General features: G+C 35.2%; 1 protein-coding gene across 2 annotated transcripts in view; it reads right to left on the bottom strand.

Moving 5' to 3' along the window:
* LOC150099658 (lysosomal dipeptide transporter MFSD1-like) overlaps nt 1–20,873 on the bottom strand; it is a 258,890-nt gene that overhangs the window by 225,113 nt on the left and 12,904 nt on the right. For both annotated transcript variants that reach the window (XM_090403622.1, XM_090403623.1), the window contains exon 3: nt 17,744–17,847. In XM_090403622.1, coding sequence (XP_090259748.1) covers nt 17,744–17,847 — 104 coding nt within the window. The remainder of the gene's footprint in view (nt 1–17,743; nt 17,848–20,873) is intronic.

Below are 20,873 nucleotides of genomic sequence, written 5' to 3'. Positions count from 1 at the left end.
CTTATTAGTATTGGAAACAATCCATAAAATAAAAGTTGAAAAATGTAGAAAAAGTTGCAAGGAAATAAATGTTAAGATAAAGAACTACAAACTAAAGAAAGAAGAAACAGCCATTGATTATAAAAGTAAAATAGAAGAGAAGATTAAAGAAGTAGAAAAAGAGATATATGAAGACCAAGATGTAGAAAACCTATGGTACAGGTTCAAAACACTTCTAGAAACAAGCAAAGAAATTTGTGGTGTATCATTAAATAATAAACAGAAGAAACATAAAACACCTTGGTGGACTGAAGAACTAAAAGAAGAAATTAAAAAGAAAAAGCAATTATGGAAGAGATATATAACATCAAAGCTGCAGGTTGATAGAGAACTATACAACAACCAAAGAAATAAAGTTAAAACCTTAGTGAAAGAAGAGAAAAGAAAATGCTGGGAAGACTTCGGACATACTTTAGAACAAAATTTTAAAGGAAACCAGAAATTCTTCAATAATGTTTTAAGAAGAATGAAGTCAGAGAAAGATTGCCCCATAAAGTTTATCAAAAATAAGGATGGAAAGTTAAGTTACTCACAAATTCCGAAGACATCATGGAAAGATGGAAACAGTACTTTCAAAAATTATTGGATGCAGGACATGGAAAAAATAGAACCCTAAGAGCAAGACACACAAGCAAAATAGAAGATCAGAGTGAAGAAATTCATGCAAATGAACTGTTAGCAGCAATAAATAAAATAAAACTGGGCAAATCAGCAGGCCATGACCAAATAACACCAGAAATGGTAAAGAATTTAGGAACGAAAGCCATAAAATTTCTTTTACACCTATTCAATGTTGTATGGAAAAAGAAAATTATTCCCAAAGACTGGGAAGTAGCTATAATAATCCCTATATTTAAGAAAGGAGACAACCGCAAATGTGGAAACCATAGAAGAATTTTGCTTTTAAGTGTTCCAGGAAAATTATATGCCCGTATTTTAGAAGCGAGGCTTAGGAATCAAATAGAGGATACACTGGATGAAATGCAATATGGCTTTCAAAAAAATAGAAGCACGCAGGATCTTATCTTTAGTCTTAGACCAATATCAGAGAATATGGAAAAGAACTACATTCATGTTTTATAGATTTTGAGAAGGCCTTTGACCAAGTTCCCAGACACTTAATATGGCAAACATTAAAGAAAAACAAGATACAAGATAACTTAATAGCAGCCAAACAAAGTCTCTACAAAAGTAACAGAAATTATGTAAGAACCTGTAATAATAGATCAAAAGAATTTGAAACAAATGTAGGAGTGAGGCAAGGCTGTATCCTCAGCCCTTTTCTCTTCATCATAGTAATGGATGAAAAACAAAAACAAAAAAGTTCCACCTAGGATACAGGAAACTGAAAGAAACCAGGATTTCACACATAGCTTTTGCAGATGATGTAATGATTCTACAAATACAGCTAAAGATCTGCAGTACAATATCAACATTTGGTATGAAGAAACAAAGAAAAGGAATATGACCATAAATATAAATAAAGCTAAAACAATGATCATATCTAGAAACCAACAAAAACACATAATAGAGAATCATCAACTGGAACAAGTCCACTCCTTTAAATACTTGGGATCATATATACAAGAAGATGGCAGACTAGACACAGAAATTAACAACAGGATAAGAGGGTGTTGTGTTGTCCTATCTTGCTGACTGTTCCAATTATGATGGTTAGTTGAACTTATCCTTACTTCTTTAAATTCCGTTTTTTATTTGTCAGATGTTGATTGATACTGATCCGAATATAAAGAAATTTATATTATCTTGCACCACCTTATATTCAGATTAATCTATATAACATAGAGGACTCAATCATTAACTAACGTTTGCAATCTCACTTTTCTACAGGCCGAGGTTAATATTATCATTTAAGGCTTCCGCAAGGTCCGATAAATTTTTTATGAGCAGTGCAATGAATGGAAATCAGGCAAACATCAAATTGAATTTAATAAAACATAACATTTAATGCAGGGTTATATAACATATACATCTAAGTATAACTTTCTAAACAAGATAATGCAATTGAACAAATCCAAAATATCTCTGAGATACAGGTAGCTATTCAGTTAGGTTTTAAGATTAAAGCCAAAATTCTTAAATCTTATTATTCAAGACATAAGCATTTCTATCACAACTTGTTTCTATTCTATGAGACAAATCAAGTCATCTATACATCGATTTAGTTTTAGTGCTTAGAATAGATACAATGCATTAGGTATCAAACATTCAACTCTCAGTTCTCTATATTCTGCCAATTAATAGAAAATAGTTCTCACAGTTCAAAATTCCAGAATTCACAATAAATATTTTTATAGTTGGCTTCTCTAATTCACTTCTAGTTTATAAACACTTAATTGAATTACAAGGCAGTTATCAATTCAAGGGGGAAATACTTTAGTACTTCATTTCTTCGACTATTTATAGTTAAACACCTCAGCAAGGGTATAGATATATTAGGCGGAACTAACTTTTATTTGCTTCACTCTGGATGTGAAAAGGATAAGTCTTACCGGATTACAACTTCTGCACATTGAATTCACTCAGGCACATTTTAAAATTCCTGTTAACTAATTATCGTGAGGAAACACAATTCAAAGAAATCTTCACTATGTTAACTGAAATATTAAACACTGAGCTACATAAGTCTTGACACATTAGATTTACGTCATGTACTAATTCCTTATTTTCCACTATGTATTGACTTCAGCTCTGCAACTTTCTTCCTCTAATCATTAGGAATCTATCGTAATATAAGAATTCCATAGAGGTAGTTTTTAATGCCTATTCATTCCTGGTCCTTTCCTTGTCGATTTTTCTGCATATCACAACTCGTCCTTCATTACACACAACCACTCTCTTCGCTGTCCCTAAGCTTTCTCCCCATGTTTATTTTCGTTTACCAATTAACTGCGTTAATTCTTCCCCCCCAAATCCGGTTCTAGCCAGTTCAGCTTACATCTACAGGCGTCTCATATCAGTAGAATTCCACATATTTACATTCTTTCTTTTATTCACATAAAATACATTTAAATATGATAAATACAAATTCTTATAATATATATGTAGCTTCTTACAACATTAACAAAGGAATAAATAAAATAAATTGAGTGACATCATAATAATGAGTCCTTTCAGCACTAATACATATTCTAGATTAAACAATAATAAACAAACTCAAAGTAATTATACGAATAATAATTTATGAGCAAGAAATTAACATCAAATAATATTTACAAGTATTGCTTAAGTTATGGCAGATTATGTTAAATGTGAATGAAGTATTATAATTCTCAAATATCTTCATTCATAATTTAACAAGGGGGAACAAAGCTATTCTATGCAATGAAAGGCCCACTCCTAGATAAGAAAGAAGTCACCCAGAATACTAAACTGGCAATGTACCGTTCAGTGTTTCTACCAACATTAACATACAGTTGTGAGTCTTGGTGTTTAACAACAGGAAACACAAATAAACTACAAACAATTGAAATGAAATATCTCAGGAAAGTGGCACAAAAAAACAAGACTAGACCGAATAAGAAATCAAACCATAAGAGACAGTCATCAAGTTGCACCTCTGAATCAATTCATAACACAAGCCCAAATGAGATGGTTTGGACATCTTAATCGAATGGAAGAAGGAAGAATAGCAAAAACTGTATACGAAAGCCAGAAAATAGGAAAAAGAAACATAGGCAGACCCAGGAAAGGAAATTAAAGAAAAATTGGAAAAGAAGGGAATTAACTGGAAAGAAGCAAAACAACAAACCTTGGACAGGACAGCATGGAAATCTGTTTGGCAAAATCTCGACACTTAAAAGCATAAAAGATTATAGACGAAGAAGAAGAAAGGAGGTCATTAATATAAAGGAGGAAGAATACGGGTCAGAGCACAGAATCCTGAGGAACCCCATCATTGATGGGGAAATCTTATGAGAGAAAACCATCCACCATGACAGACAATGAACAATCAGTGAAGAAGCTAGCAATCCAATCTCAGAGTGCAGAAGGGAGGCCATAAGATGGCCTTGGTGCCAGACATGATCAAATGCCTTAGAAATATTGAGAGCATGAGTTTATATTGAGAAACATGAGTTTCTCCAAATCTTTCCACGGCCTGAAAGGCGGAATCCATATTGGAGATCGCTAATTAACTGATAAGTCTCCAGGTAATGAAATTGTTGATAACCTTCTCCATCACTTTTGAAACTACTGAAGTAACAGGAATGGGACAATAGTAAGGTGCTGACTTTTGTTTCCCTTTTTCAGTACAGGTTTGATGTGTGCTTGCTTCCATGCTGTTGGATAGATGCAAGTAGAATATGAAAGTTTATACAGACGATACAGGATGGGTGTCAATTCTGAAGTCTTAAGGACAACCAGAGGAATACCATCTGGACCAGGAACCTTATTAGTATGAAAATTAATGAGGGTTTTTCTGGTGTTCTTTTGGTGAAAGTTCAAAGGAGGCATGCAGGGGCAGTTTGTGGAAGTACAGGAAGTGATTTACTTTGGTCATCCAAGCAGGAGTTGGGGGAAAAAAAAACTGATGCCAAGAGGTCTGCCTTTTCCTTGGGTGAGGTTACCATAGTGCTATCAAGATGTAAGAGAGGTAGCAACATGGAAGGGCAGAAGCTATGCCCAACCGCCTTAGCAAGAGACCAGAAGGCTGGACTGCCAGTTGAGCAAGAGGAGAGTTTATTGCATCTCATTCTTATGAAGCTTTGGAATTGTTGATAACTTTTTTTTTTTACATGTTTCTAGCTGTTGTGTAAGCTGAATGAGAAGCTGGAGTTTTTAATTTATGCCATTGAATATATGCTGCATATTAAACATGGATGGCAGAGGGCACATTTTTTGAGAACCAGGGCTTGGATGTAGGTTGGGGGGGTTTCCAGTGGGGTGTGGAATGATGGCGCTCATTCACGTGAGGATTAGTTTGGTTAGTGCAGGTGTTTAGATCATGACAGTGAAAGCAGTAATCTGACCATGGAAAAGCAGCATAAAAATTCCGTAGGTCATTCTAGCTGGCACAATTATAGTGCCATAGGGGAATGAGGCTGAGATTTGCTAGGCAGAAGAAGAACTGTAGAGAAGGAAACTTGAATAAAATTGTGGTTAGAATTGCCAGGGCATACATCTGCAGTATATTTGGAGTGAGAGTTGGTTAAGGTGAAGAATGTTGGTAGAATGATGAGGATTGTCTGGTATTCTGGTTGGTATATTGACTGTTGGCAAATGATTCAGCTTCCCTACCAGTTTGATCTGTGGAGTTGGAGTAGGTGAGACAGTTTGTGTTGGGCACCTCCTCATACCTCTCCTTGAAGCCATTAACAGATAAAGCACTCACAACTGCAACCCATTCCACTCATTCACAACTCTCCAAGCAAAAAATCTAGTCCTCACACCTCTACTCACCACACCTTTATTCCACTATCAGGGATGACCCCCCTTGTTCTGGCCCCTCCAGCCAAGTGCTAAAACATTTCCCCTGCATCAAGACTATAAAACCCTTTAAGCAACTGAAATGTTTCTATCATATCCCCTCTTTTTCTCCTATCAACCAACTTCTGCAACTTCTGTTAGGGATATTAAAGTCTCCAAGGAAGACAATCTCACAATTTGGGTAATTAGGTTGTAAGAAATCAATTTTTAGTGATAGGTAGTCAAAAAGGGCAGAAGGATTGTCAGAGTTAGGAGAATGGTGAAAGAAGCAAATGAAGTCTGTAAAGTGAGGTAAGGAAATCTTGAGCCAGAGCAGGGACTGAAAAGTGGGGAATCTAAGTTGGATAGTCTTTGACAGGGGATATCAGATTTCACAAAAGCACATGTACCGTCCTTTTTCTTTGAAAAATGCATTGTGCAGAACGTAGCTGAGATAGTTGAGGTGGACTGTGGTCATAGAGGATGCCAACTGAGGTTCTATTATGAAAAAGAGATAGGAACCTTCTGTTCCCTCCACCACCACCATGTATTCCAGGCCATTCAATTTCTATGTCGGCATACACATAAGATGCATTATTATTACTTTCAGAATCCACTCTCTACATCATGTCTCCCTGACTCCTCTTGGACCACCCAGTTTCCTTGTCCAACTTGCATTCCTGATCTCATATTCTCCTCTCCATTCACAACCACATCAGTCTCACCTGGTCTACTCTCCTGCTCATTCACATCATCTCTGATTTCCACTAACACCTTGTTTGCATCACTCATTACACTTCCTTCCAACACCAAACTTTCCAAATGACTAACTCTAAAATCATTCAGATGGAGACCATTGCTGTTATACAGTTCCATTCATCCTATGCTCCAGGAAAAAAAGGAAAACTCATTCCATACATTCACAAACTGCAAGTCTTTCTCTTCGCACATTTCCACTAACAATCCATTCAAGATCTTTATTCTCCACTGCAACTCATCATTGTCATACCTGGGCAACACACAAACTACCCTTCCTACCACACTGTTGTCTTTCATTCTCCTCAATAATCTCTTGATATTCAATTTCACATTCTCCCTATGCCATCCAAATGTTCATTCCACTTACAACCACTAATTTCCTTGCATATTCTTGCTACTGCTTTCTCTCCACTATCTTTCATTTTATTTGTTTTTCACACTCTTCCATTCATATCCATCATTCTTAACATGCTTCATCTCATTCCTTACTTAATCATTTCATTCTTCAATTTCTTCAATATAGGTTTGGGTTATAGAATATTAGCATGGATAAGAGGATGGCTTATTGACAAATATCAAAAAGTGGTATACAGAGGGATGCGAGTCTGCAAGATTTAAGGTAAAAAGTGGTGTACCACAAGGATCAGTGCTTGGTCCACTGTTATTTAATCTATACATTAATGATATTGGGAAGGATCTGACAAGTGACATTCAGCTATTTGCTGATGATAGATAGGTAGGGTAATCAGGAATGCTGCTGATATGAAGTACTTGCAGAATGATTTCGATAGGTTGGAATTATGGACATGGGAAAATGGGTTTCAGTTCAATGTCATTAAATGTAAAGTCATTCACTTTGGTGTGATTAGATATCCAATGTCGTACTATATTAGTGGGTTCTCGTAGACAGGCTTATACATTGGTTATGCATTTTTAAATCACTTAGGGAATTGAACAACGTAGATTCGAATATAAATTAACTCTAAATAAATTACTCTAAATCCATCACCATTCCCTACATCCGAGGCACCTTGGAAAAAATTACCAAAATTTAAAAAAAAATGACCTCACCTCCTGTTATAGGCCTTACAGAAAATTGGCATCCCTTATCTGCTCCACCAAAGACCAACCACTTCCCCTAAACCTACCTGGTGTATACCAGGTCCCTTGCAGTTGTAAACTGTCGTACTTTGGCCAAACAGGCAGGACAGCGAATATCAGAATTTCTGAACACAAGGACTACATCCGGTTTCACAAGTACAGCCATTCTGGTCTTGAAGACCATGCTCTGGATACACGCCACAGAATACGGTGGAAGAAAGCTACGATAATACACCGTAGCAAATACAAATTCGAAAGACTATTTATGGAATCAGCCTCAGCCCTAAGAAACTCTCCAAAACTCAACAAATTTGGTTGTATGCGACTGCCCCAAATTTGGGAGGCATGCATCAGCAGACCTTCAGCCCAACGGCCAAGAACACCTACTTAGCAAACTAGAGGGCACCGTCAGGACTTCTAGGAGTACAATAGCTTCATATCTTCATTCTCAGTTACTGTGTTGTAGTGCCTGCGTGCAAGTGCCTTTTTTGTAAGTTCCTTTTGAAAATGGCAACGTGACGTTGCCGAAATATCGGAAATATTTATTAAAGTATAATTTAATTTATATTCGAATCTATGTTGTTCAATTCCCTAAGTGATTTAGAAAAGAAATATATTAGTGGGATTATGCTTGAAGAAACTAATAACACTAGGAATCTTAGAGTGTTAGTAGATAGGAAGTTGAAGTTCAGGGGCCATGTGGCAAAGATTGCAAATACAACTCAAAAGATAATTGCAATGTTGAAACAAATGTTCACATGTAAAGATAAAGATGCCATTTTGCCTCTTTACAAGGCCTTGATAAGACCTCATTTGGACTATAATGCATAGGTCTGTTCTCCTAGTTTTCGTTGTGATTCTGATATACTGGAGAGGGTACAAAGGAGATTAAAAATAATATCACGATTGCAGAATGCCGATTATGAAGACAGATTGATAATTTGTAGACTGCAGACACTAGCAAACAGGAGAAAGAGGGGTGATCTGATTGAGACTTACAAACTTCTGAAAGGATCATACAGGATTTCAATTGATGAAATTTTTCAATTTATGGAGGGCATCCTTGAAGCTGAGAATGAAGGCTGCTAAGAAGGGGGTGAGGGCTAGATTTTTCTCTGAGAGGGTGGTGCATGATTGGAATGGTTTGGTATTGAATGTTTTCAGTGCAAGCAGTGTGAATGAATTCAAGAATAAATATGATAGCTGGTGTGTGTAGTATGTGGCCTCCCTCAATGAGTCTCCGACTTCCTGGAGATCTGTCTTAATAATAATAATTCTTGCAATGTAGCAATCGTTCCTCACTATTGCTACAGTCAGAATTTCTTCCATTTTCACAGTCATGGCAGCTCTTGCTTTGTTAGTTCAGCACATTTCTGCCTCCATAATTAAACTTACTTCTCTTTTTTCATCATTTCTACATACAAATTCTCCATACTCATATTCACAATCATTGTTCTGGTTATCATTTTTAGTCTTACATCCTTCACTTTCTGTTTCATGACATTCGATCAAATCGCTATAATCCATTAAAATATCCCTTTCTACAGACCCTCACTCTCTCACTTTTCTTGCTTAATCTCTCAACAAATGTATGGGGACAGGGGGCTGAAAAGTTCTGATAAACATCTAAAACAAAAATGATATTAAAGCAACTGATATAACCATAAGAAAGGACATATGAGGATATAAGAATATAAGAACATAAGTTACCTTCATAACTCTGCTACTAGTATGGTCTTTCTTGTGATTATATCAGTTGCTGTAATATCATTTTTATTTTGTGTTTATCAAAACTTTCCAGTTCCCCCCCCCCCTTGTATCTGCCATATTCAACTGCACATGTATATTACGCTCCTAGCAATGAACCATCTTAGTAAAATCCACACCACTCAACAGATCTGATTTACACACTGTGCATCTGGTCGATCCAGTTCATACCAAGCTTTTGACCAACCGACTTTTGCTTAATCTCTCAACAAATGTATGGGGACAGGGGGCTGAAAAGTTCTGATAAACACCTAAAACAAAAATGATATTAAAGCAACTGATATAACCATAAGAAAGGACATATGAGGATATAAGAATATAAGAACATAAGTTACCTTCATAACTCTGCTACTAGTATGGTCTTTCTTGTGATTATATCAGTTGCTGTAATATCATTTTTATTTTGTGTTTATCAAAACTTTCTAGTTCCCCCCCCCCGTATCTGTCATATTCAACTGCACATGTATATTACACTCCTAGCAATGAACCATCTTAGTAAAATCCACACCACTCAACAGATTTGATTTACACACTGTGCATCTGGTCGATCCAGTTCATACCAAGCTTTTGACCAACCGACTTTTGCTGTACTCTTTCTTGCAGTTCTGAAAATGTACTTCAAATATAATATTACGCTAAAGTTATAATATATCACTAATAATTAATATCTGATTCATCACAAAAATAGTTTAGATTGTTCCTACTCTGAAAGAAGTGTTACTTTCATCTTATATCAATAGATTTTTCAGAGCCATAATAGCTGGGAGCACTTCCAAAATTAAAGCGACATTTGAACTCATGGTTCTGGTAATTTCCTTGAAAGACCTTAATAAATTTAGTAGTGGTTACAATGAAGACCACTGATTTGAGTTTAATGTATATAAATTATTGTTGATTGCATAGATATTTAATATTTTTTTTGTTTGCAAGTTTTCTGTCTGCATATTTTACATTTCATAAATTTTGAGATTTCACATAAATATAAAATTCCAAATATGGTTTTTATCATTCATTGCCAAATAGTACTATTTTTTTCAATCTATTAAGACATTTCAAGACTTTATAGTATATAAAGAAAGTTTAAATTAAACTACAATGAAAACACAGACAACACAAAATCGAATGCCACTAGTAGATACAACAAAACTTAGCATGCAATGGAACAAGATATAAGGAAAGCTTTTTGTGACTTGTGTATCTTGTGATACACAAGTCACAAAATTTTTTCTGATTTGGCTGGCCAAATACTGTATCTTTTTGTAATTCATCATCATCAATTTTCTGATATGTACTCTCAATGGTTGTACAGGCTACTGTGACAGCAGCATTACTTGGTTAGGTTTATATTATTATTAATCTCCTATCAACAATTTTCCTCCAAATGAATCTATTATTTGTCGGCACTTCAATATTGTCATATCTAACATTTCATTTTCCTAAGGCACTTCTGACTGAATCAATCCACCCAGATCTTGGTCTTCCTCTGGGTCTCTTTCCTGCCATCAACCAACTGTTTTGCTAATCTTTCCTCACCTATTCTATTTAAGTGGCCATACCATCTCATCTCAGATTAGCTCTGCTTACACATTCTTGAATGCTAACAATGTGAAGTTTCTTCCTAATATCCTCATTTTTAATATGACTATGCTATTGCTGTCATCTGTTCACTCACCTAATTTTCCTCAGAACTCTCATATCTGTGGTCTAAGTCTTTCAAAAAGTGATTTATTTCTAATACAACTCTCAGATCCATAACTTAAAACCGGTTTGAACACTGCCTTGTATATTGCTAGTTTGGTGTTTGACTAATTTCTCTTATTCCATATAAATTTATTCAGTTAGCTCCCTACCATATCAGCACTGTTTTATTCTGTTATCTATTGTCAAATTTAATTTGCTATTTTCACCAAAAACTGTGCCTTGGAGACTCACATTGGATGTGTTTAGGAGCACAATATCATCTGCATAAAACAAAGAGCTAAGATTGACATCCCTAATTCTACTATTAGTTAAATACCACATTCCTTTCATAATGAGATCCATAGATGATAAATACGCTAGGAAATAATGTGCATCCTTGTCTTATCCTTGATTTTACATCACCTCATCTTCCTAGATTTCCTTCGATTCTAATTGCTGACTTGCAACTTAAATATAGACTATGTACTGCTCTGTCTAATGTTCCATTTACTCCATATTGTAGCATTTTGGAAAGTTTTTCTCTAGGCACCTTGTTATATGCCTTTTCCAGATCCACAAAAATAAATTAAGTACAGATCCTTGTCATATTACATGATTTCTCAAGCATTTGTCATACAGTGAAAATCTATTCTTGACAACCTCTATTTGACCTGAATCCAGCTTGTTCTGCTGTAAGTTTCTCTTCCACAATTTTTCTCAGCCTCTTTTTGAGTCCTCATTTACGCACACATGTAGACCTACACCTTTTACGGTATAGGCATTCGGAACTGAAATCCTACGGAATAGGTTGGTTACTCCTTATTCCTGGAGGTATCCTATGTCTGTAGAAGTGTGTGTTCATGGGGCCGGTTTGCCTGCTTGCAGGAGGAAAAACCCTGCAGTCCACGCCCAAGACCGGCAAACTTGGCTATGTCTGAGAAAGATCCTTAAGCTCCTTACGTCAGCAACGGGAATCGAACACAGGCCACTTCTTTCCCAGGCATATGGTTGCAGTAATTTCTTATTCAGCTGTCTTCCCTTTTAAAAAAGAGATCTACTCCAATCTTCTGACTAGGCCCTCTGAATTATGCAGTGTAACCACTGAAAAACTTTATACCTCCATATTTAAGCGTTTTTGGTTGGGTATCATCTACTCCAGCTGCCTTTCCACATTTCCAGTTGTTGATGACTTTTCCTATTTCAATTATTGATATGTTCTCCTGTTTTTATTCCTACTACTTTTTCTCTTTATTTATTTCTATTTTCTACTACTGTTTTGTTACTGTTTGTTTCATTATTATCATCATCATCATTCTAGATGAGTCTGTGACATGGAGTTATAGAATCATCCAGGAGATCCCTTTTGATATACACATAGTTCATCATGCCATACCTTAAACACATTCAAATTCTCTGCAGACACCACACTCTCAGACAATGCATTCCAATCATTTACAACTCTCCATGCAAAAAAACCCGTTTCTCACTCCCTTGCTCACATCCTCCTTATACAGCTTCCAGGAATGATCTCCTGTTCTCCCCCAATCTCCCATCATTTAATGACAAACCTTTTGAACATTAATCTTATAACAACCCCTTACTAACTTGTACATCTCTATCATATCACCCCTCTTCCTAATATCCACTAGACTCTGCAAATTGCATTGTTTCAACCTTTCTTCATATTCAACATTACAGAGATCAGAAACTATTTTGGTTAATCTCCTCTCTCTCCAACATCTCTTCATCCTTGTGAAAACCAGGTGACCAAATCTGATTAGGCCACATATGGACATGTGGCCTAATCAGAGCCTTACACAATGAATCCAGAATCTCCTTATCTCTACAAGTCGGTGTGCTCTGCTTTATTCTCAGAATTTGTTGTGTTGTCCTCACAATTTTGGTAACATGTCCTCTAAATTTCAGATCCTTATCCATCATTGCCCCGAGATCTCTTATTTCCTCCACCTCCAACAACATATCCCCACCAAGAGTAAATTCTACATCCCACCTTTGTTTTCCAAATTTTAAAACTTTACGTTACACAACCTTTTCATCATCTACAAACAGCTGTATATCCCATTCAAATCTTTTCCATTATCATTAACATACAGGTTAAACAGCAGTGGCCCTAAAACAGACCCCTGAGGCACATCACTAGTGACTTTCTTCTTCTGGATATTGCTCCTCCATACACAATTTGTTGTTACCTGTCAGACAGTCAATCTCCACTCGATTTAATAAACCTAATCTAATAAAAGTCAATTTAATAAATCTGTACTGTCCATCAAAGATAATACCATGCCTGTCAACCCAATTCTGGATCCTGATTCTCACCAGTCTTTCCAACACTTTAACCACAACACCTGACACAGATTGGGCTATAATTTGATGCTTGAATTTTGTCACCTCCTTTATGAAGCGGTACAATCTTGACTTACTTCCACTCCTTCAGAACTTGACCAAATGTAAGACTCATATTAAACAAATATTTCAAGGCAGATGTCAACTTCCTGGTACACTCCTTCAAAATACACATTGATATATCATCAAGTCCGACAGCTTTATTAATCTCAAGCTTTTCTTAATTCCCCATATACCTTTTCCTCACTCAGTTAGTCTCTTCTCCTCATCATCCACTGCTCTCATCCTTTATGTGAATATGATGTCATATTCACATAAAGGATGAAAGATCTTTCTGAACTGCTCATTAAATATCTTAACTACATCTTCTGCAGCAGTTGTCCTTATTCCATTTTCTACAATCAATGCTATCCTATTATAATTGTTCCTATTTTTGCAGGCTACACATTGAAAGAACTCCCTAGGATTTTTTTTAGCTTTATTAGCTAACTGCTGTTCATTCTGAACATTTGCTACCCTTACCAACTGAGTCACACTCCTCACCTCGCTTGTTCTTTGTATTCCTCGTGGAATTGATTATAACCACTCCTTTTAGGGTGCCTCTATAATGCCTTTTTTCTCTGTATTGTATGCTTAATTTCTTCATTTATCCATTTCACACCTATCTTATTTAACCTTCTGACCTATGGAATACATTTAGATTGCTTCTAATAGACAGTTCTTGAATATCACCCAAGCAGAATTGATCTCCTTTCTGCCCAACTCGTCATTCCATGCTACAGCTCCAAGCCGTCTCCTAAGCTTCTCATAATCACCAGCCTTGTAGTTCCACAATATAACCTTTCTTTACATAAGTCCTCACATGGCTGGAAACCACCCAGGTAATCACTTTGTGGTCACTCTCACCAACTGGAGGGAGATTTGACTCCTCATTTATAATAACATCCTCTGATGTTCAAGTTCAAGACTCTCAATCCTCGTGTGTCCTCTGTTCATTCTGCCTGAGGTAGTTGTCTGTCAAAAACTCATTTTCTTTACTTCCAATTGCTATCTCATCATTCACTTCCAGTTGTTATCTTGTCATCCCAATCTATATTGCCATTATTAAAATTGCCCATAATGATCACCGTTTTCTTATTTGCTTGGCTAATTTGATTATACATTTCATAGTCACTACCATCCACATTACCAGGTCTATAACAACATGCAACCAAGTATTTCATTCTATTCATTTCTATCACACACATACCACCTCAAAACCATTACCACAATTTCACCCTTGCATCTTTACTTTGTATGGACAAAACTCTTTTTCTATCATCAGTAGCACTTCACCTTCCTTTTATCTATTCTATCTTTACACATACACATCATACTCTTTCATCTCTATTCCTGTCATCCTCATCCAACCATGTCTCACTTATTCCAACAATTTTTGAGTGAATGAACTTAATCAATGCAACCATTTCCCTTGTTTCTGATACTTCTAACATTCGTATACAAACATAACAGCTCATTTCTGGATCTATAAGTTTCCCTTATTAGATGTAACTTCTCTATACTTTCCTTGAGCCATTTCTTTTTCTCCTTACTCATCCAAGAACCATCTTCAAATCCAACTGTTTTTCTACATCCCAGGTTATTCCTTTCTTTTTTTGTCTACACATGCATTCACATGCTCTTGGAGCATCATCCTTTCTCACGCTGTGTTCCCCATGTCCACCCTGAGTCTCCCGGTTTTCCAGTTTGTCTTGCATACTTGTTCTCTATATTCATGATACCTAATTCTTCTTCATCATCATAAGCACCACTTCAATCTCTCCTTCTTTTTCACACTGCTTCTTACTTGCTCAGATTCATTCTCTGCACTCATTACTCTCCCTTCCAGCAGCAGTCTTTCCAAATGACTCACACCAAAACCATTCAAATGCAGTCCATTGCTTATACAGTTCAATTCTTCCTTCAAACTCATTCCATATATTAACAAACTGCACCCCTTTCTCTTTACACATTCCTGCTAACATATCATTCATTATTCTTGCTCTCTGTCTCATCTGATCACTGTCATACATGGGCAACACAATGACTACCTTTCCTATCACAATATTATCTTTTATTCTTCTCAACAACCTCCTACTATCTGATCTTACATTCTCCTTGTTCTCAGTCAAATCATTACCAACTTTGCTCACTTACTCCTCATATCCAATGCCTCAATCACTCTGTTCATTTTACCTCCAGAAAAATGAATCTTGTGCATCTTCTTGTTTTCCCCACCTTTAATAATCAAATCGCCATACACCACTCACATGGGTCTTTCATTACCTTTTTCATGCTGACATCATTTGTTTTTGTCTTCTTCCATACATATCTACAATTTTCTTCATTTCACTCTGCACCTGCCTCATCTTTGACAACTCAGCTTTCAAATCTTGCATCCTTTTTTTGCCATCATTCACTCTTGCTATTTTATTGCAAGTCATACACATTTTCACTGTCAATCCTGCTCACCACTTTACTGTTAATTGCACTCTGTTTTTCAATGTGATTATTGCCCACAGTATCATTAATTTCACTTTGTTTTTTAACATTGCATAAATTATCACCCGTTTTATCATCAATAGAATATAGAACTTTTTTTCTTTGCTATTCATTTCCATAAACACTCAGAATATTCGCACAATCTTCAACTGCCGTATCAATTATGACCCCATGTTTCTTACTCATTTTTAAATGAGTAGGAAACATCGTCTATTTATATAGGAGTATAAATGTAGAAAACTATTTATACTCCTATCATCTAAGCAAGCATTATGGTCCATCAGAATATTGCATTTTCAGCATCTTCCCACATTCACATATTACATTCAAGACACTGTACCATTTTTGAGAAATCCGTGCTGTTTACTTTGTCTTCCATGCAGACATGAGTAACGATTTGCCTTTCACCACTATGTTGTAACAGTGTGCTAACAAAAACAATGAATTTATGATAATATTACCTAAGAAATTTATCAAACACCACACTCAAATATCTCACAGTAATAATTAATCTACAATTTAGACAATATCAGCACACATTTAAATATAAAATTTACTTATCTTGCTGCAGTCCACACAACACTAATGTTTAACTCAAGCCACCTACTGTGATTTTTTTTTGTTAATTTAACTGAATTTAACCATCTTTCCAAGTAATTATTCAAGCCATCAAGGATGCTGTTATCAGTTTTCATGTCACCTTTATCATCTTGGATTCTTTATGCATTACATTTTCCCAAGTTTCTAAGCTTTTTCAGTGGCCTCCAGCATTTTGGCATGATATTTACCTTCTATATTTATACTGAATGAAGCTTTACATGACTTTTGTTTAGTTACTTTTATACATAGCTTAGCTTGCTCACACTTGTCATCTCTGTATTCTTTTAGAGCATCCCAACTTATTCCATAGGAACTGTCGGTATGTTTACTTCTTTTCCATAAACAATTTTTTTTCTGCTTGGCTGGCCAAATACTGATTCTTTCTTCTGATTCAGCTGAAGCTAAATATTTGTAAAATATGTCTTATTGGTTAAATACCAAATCAAAACAGGATATTCAGTGCAATTCTAGGTGAAACCACTTTAACAGTGATCACATTGTTTAATTATTATTATTATTATTATTCAGGCCTGTACGGAGTCAAAAAGACTCATCGTGGGAGGTCCTTCCTAGGAAACACAAAATCTATGATATCACTCCTTGAACTCACTGACTGTTCTTGCTCTCACCACTCTATCAGGCAATGCATTCCATGGTTCAACCACCCTCCATGCAAAGAAACTGCTCCTCACCCTCTTGCTCACAGCTTCCTTTTCCAACTTCTAGGTAAGGTCCCTTGTCATCACTCCTTCTCACTTTTCCACCAAGCATAAGAACTTTCCAGTGTCAATCCTGTAACTACTTCTCAACAGTTTAAAAGTCTCAATCATATCACCTCTCCTATCTACCAAACTCTGCAGTCCACATTCCCTCAGCCGATCCTGATAACTAACATTGTACAGTCCTGAAACCATCTTTGTTATCTGCCTCCACCCTTTTCACAGTTAATTTATCCCCTTCAAATCCTGGGGACCAAATTTGAGAACAATAGTCTAAGTGTGGTCTGATCAGGATCTTATACAATGGAACAATAACTCTTATCTCTTCAGGTCAGCATCCTTCTCAGCATTGCAGCAATCCTCTGGGTTACCTTCACCACCTTTGCAATATGTTCCCCGAATTTCAGTTTTCTATCAATCATCACCCCCAAATCTCTTGGCTTCCCCCACTTCCAATTAAAAGTACTTTTTTCTTTTATAGATATTTACAACCTTGATCTTGTTACTTTATTTTGAACCTTGTGTGTCTGAGGAATAAAAAAGATGAGAAAAGAATGATGTTCATAATGTTCCAAAATATTTAATTCATTATTTTGCATTACATTACTTAGATAATATTTCTTGCACATTGAATTGAGATTGAAAGCCTTAAAATTTCAATATTTCTGATATAATTTGATGTAATAATTAAATTATCATACTGATACAGTTTCACATTATAAAATTTATTTTAAATTAAAACTTACGTCCAAGCATAGACTGCATAGAGAAGATTATACTCTTCTGAACTCATTCCTAAACAGTCAGTACATGTGACATTTTCTGTGCCATTATTACCACTGGTATAATTCTAAAACATATGATTTAAAGCAGTATTTAGAAAAATTGAAAAGAAAGATGAATAATAATTTAATAATTTTAAATTTAATTAACCACAGAAGATATGGTCATTTATAGCTCATTTTCCCCTTCCATGTTAGACTCAATGGAATGTCATGGCCAAGAAACTTTGCCTCCTTGAATCATAATGCCTCTGACAGGGTGATTAATCCTATCTGCATAGTGTATTATGGCTATGAATTACAAGTGTTCTTCTGACCAGTTTACCAGTTCTGTAGAATTCAAGTTCTTACTTGAATTTCTGATAGGGGGAACCTTGTCACCTCCACATAAAACCATCTAACTCGCATTCAACTGCAAAAACTCAGATAAAGATTGTTTTTTTTTTTTGCATCCTAGATGGGATTCTAATCAATGTAATTTTAATCAAAGAAGCATGTCAAATCAAACCTGATTGCGCTATTTAGGTTATTTATTTGGTCATTGAAATTATAAATCTTACATAATAAGTCAGGTAACATCTGGACTGCTTGGGAAGTGCTAGAAGTCAGATAACGAAATAGAATGACAGAAGACTTATCATGCATTTATTTCCATACTTTATAACAAAACCACACATAGAACATTTTAGCAACTGATACTTTTTAATGTTTCAAATGACTGCAGATATAGCTAGGATTTGCATAGTATAAAATTTTTCATTTCTGTTCCCAGTTGATTTTTAATCATAAATTAAAATATTTTTTTCAGTATAGCTGACACAATTTCAGTAACATTGTCCAAATCATCAATATGGATGTTAATAACCACAAGAACTATAAGGGATAACTGACTGCAGTGTTGTTTTTCTTTATCCAAAAAAGAGTATGAAGTAAGTACTTCTGTGATGATGACTGAGGCAAGAGTAAATATTTCAGTAAACAAAAAAGCACTTTTTTGGGAAGGGGGGGGGTAGTAGCAGAGAACATGGCATAATGTAATAAATTAATCCCTGTTTTATGTATTCTGTGAGCCTCAATAATAAAGAAGTATGGTTTAGTTAAAAATAAATAACTGTTAAAGTAAGTTGCTGTTTCTTATAATTAACAAGTTTAGTATGCTTGTTATGCAAAAAATAATCTATGAAATAGAAATTAAGACAAATGCATAAAAAAAAAAAAAAAAGCCTGCATTCTTACTAGTTTACTGGCTAAGAAAATTTAAGAAAACAAACTAGTTATGTTCAACTGTTCCTGTTCTACTTGATATAACACTAGAATTTAATGGAAGAGGATGCTTGGATATTGCATTACACCTAGAACAAAACTGATATTAAAGCAACTGATAACAACCACAAGAAAGAGCATATCTTAAAACCCTTTAACCCCCATGTTTCATCAAATTGTAATAATTTGTTCTTTTTCTTTTAGGATATAAGACATGCATGAAAATCAGACATCAAAGATTAAGAATGGTAGATTGCTGGCATGGTTGGTAGACTGGTTAGAATATCTGCTTTCCAAACAAAAGGCTATAGGGTTTGAATCCTACAGTAGACATGGATGGTACGATCATATTTAGGTGGGAAATGATCATTGATTGGAGTGAGACCACAGTCCCACTTATTAAAGATCTGAAGTGGCTTGAAAAAGTTTCAAGTTTCGTTTCTAAGCCATGAAACAGATAAATCCCTAGCCCATCCATGCTACAACCTTTCTATATATCAAAAATATTGTCTTGCAATATTTTTACTTTCTATCTTGCAATATAAAAAAAGTGAATTCAATTTTCTACTAATCAATAACTGAATAATTAAACATTAACTGAGAATTAATTCAATTCTATTTCAATACACGATCATCAGGATTGCCTTCATGGTCAAAGCTATGGGAGAAGACCGCCATATAGTGCCTTTTAAGGAATATTAAAAAGTAATCAGGACTTCTAACCTCATATCCAATCCTCCCCTTACTGTGATGCATCCCATTAGTAGGCATCTACCTGCATACTGAACAAATGAAAGAGGATGGGCTGACAACTTTCGATGATTCAGCCAATCTGTATTGACAAACGAAAACAAATGATGGTACAACATAAAATTTTAGCCAACTATAACACTGCCCAGTTAAGTAACCTCTCTGCTGTTTTCATAAAAGAAAAACTTAGAAGGAATTAGAAAAGTATACCATGCTAACATAATTAGTGTTATCAAAACAAAGAAAACAAAAAGACGGGTACAAATAACAAATACAAGATGTAATATTTAAGCAATAATGGAGACAAATGAAGGTGTAGGTAGTATTCTACAATAAACAGGAAGATAATCCCATTAAATGGAGGGCAATATGAAGTAGGTATTTAGATAAACAAAATGGAAAAAAAGGACAAAGATTTATTTCTGCATGTGTGCCCACAGAAGGTTCTAATTAAGAAGAAATGGAGAAATTTTTCAAATCATTAGGGAAAAAAAAAACAGCTGACAAAAAATTTGGTGCTTATTGGAGATCTAAATTGTGAAGCAAGATATGAATTCTAAACATGCAGAAATGTTTTGGGAAACTCTGGAGAAAAGAGCAAGGCTAATAATAAAGTACCTCCTGATAATTACTGTTCATATTCTTTTTTTTTTTAATAATGAATATGTAATGTAATCTTGTTTTTGAATAAAAAGCTAGCCAATGTTTCCCTATAAACTCAAATAGTGTACTCTTCTGTCAACTCAGCTGTGACTGAGATAATGAGTAAGTAAACAAATGGTACATGATGTCTTTTATTTCATCTTTTGAATGCTCTCAATGGATCTTCTCTAGTCTCCCTGAAGATGTCCTTGTAACATAAAATGAAATATGTTGGTGGAGTTCAATAAATTTTATTTTTATAATAATATATCATAAAAAATATATTAATATATCATGTGTCAGCCATTTTATGGTTATATATTATAAAATGTATATTCAAAGAACTGCATTTCTAATTAATGAGAAATAAACAGTTATATATTTCAGATTGGTTGGTTGGTTGATTTGGATTTATGGCTGAATACAAAAAGACAATGGT

Source organism: Typopeltis vanoorti, chromosome 14 (genome assembly GCF_054136105.1).
Source record: "Typopeltis vanoorti isolate ZY-2024b chromosome 14, IOZ_Tvanoo_1.0, whole genome shotgun sequence".
NCBI lineage: Eukaryota > Metazoa > Arthropoda > Arachnida > Uropygi > Thelyphonidae > Typopeltis > Typopeltis vanoorti.
This window is presented reverse-complemented; position numbering and strand designations above follow the sequence as displayed.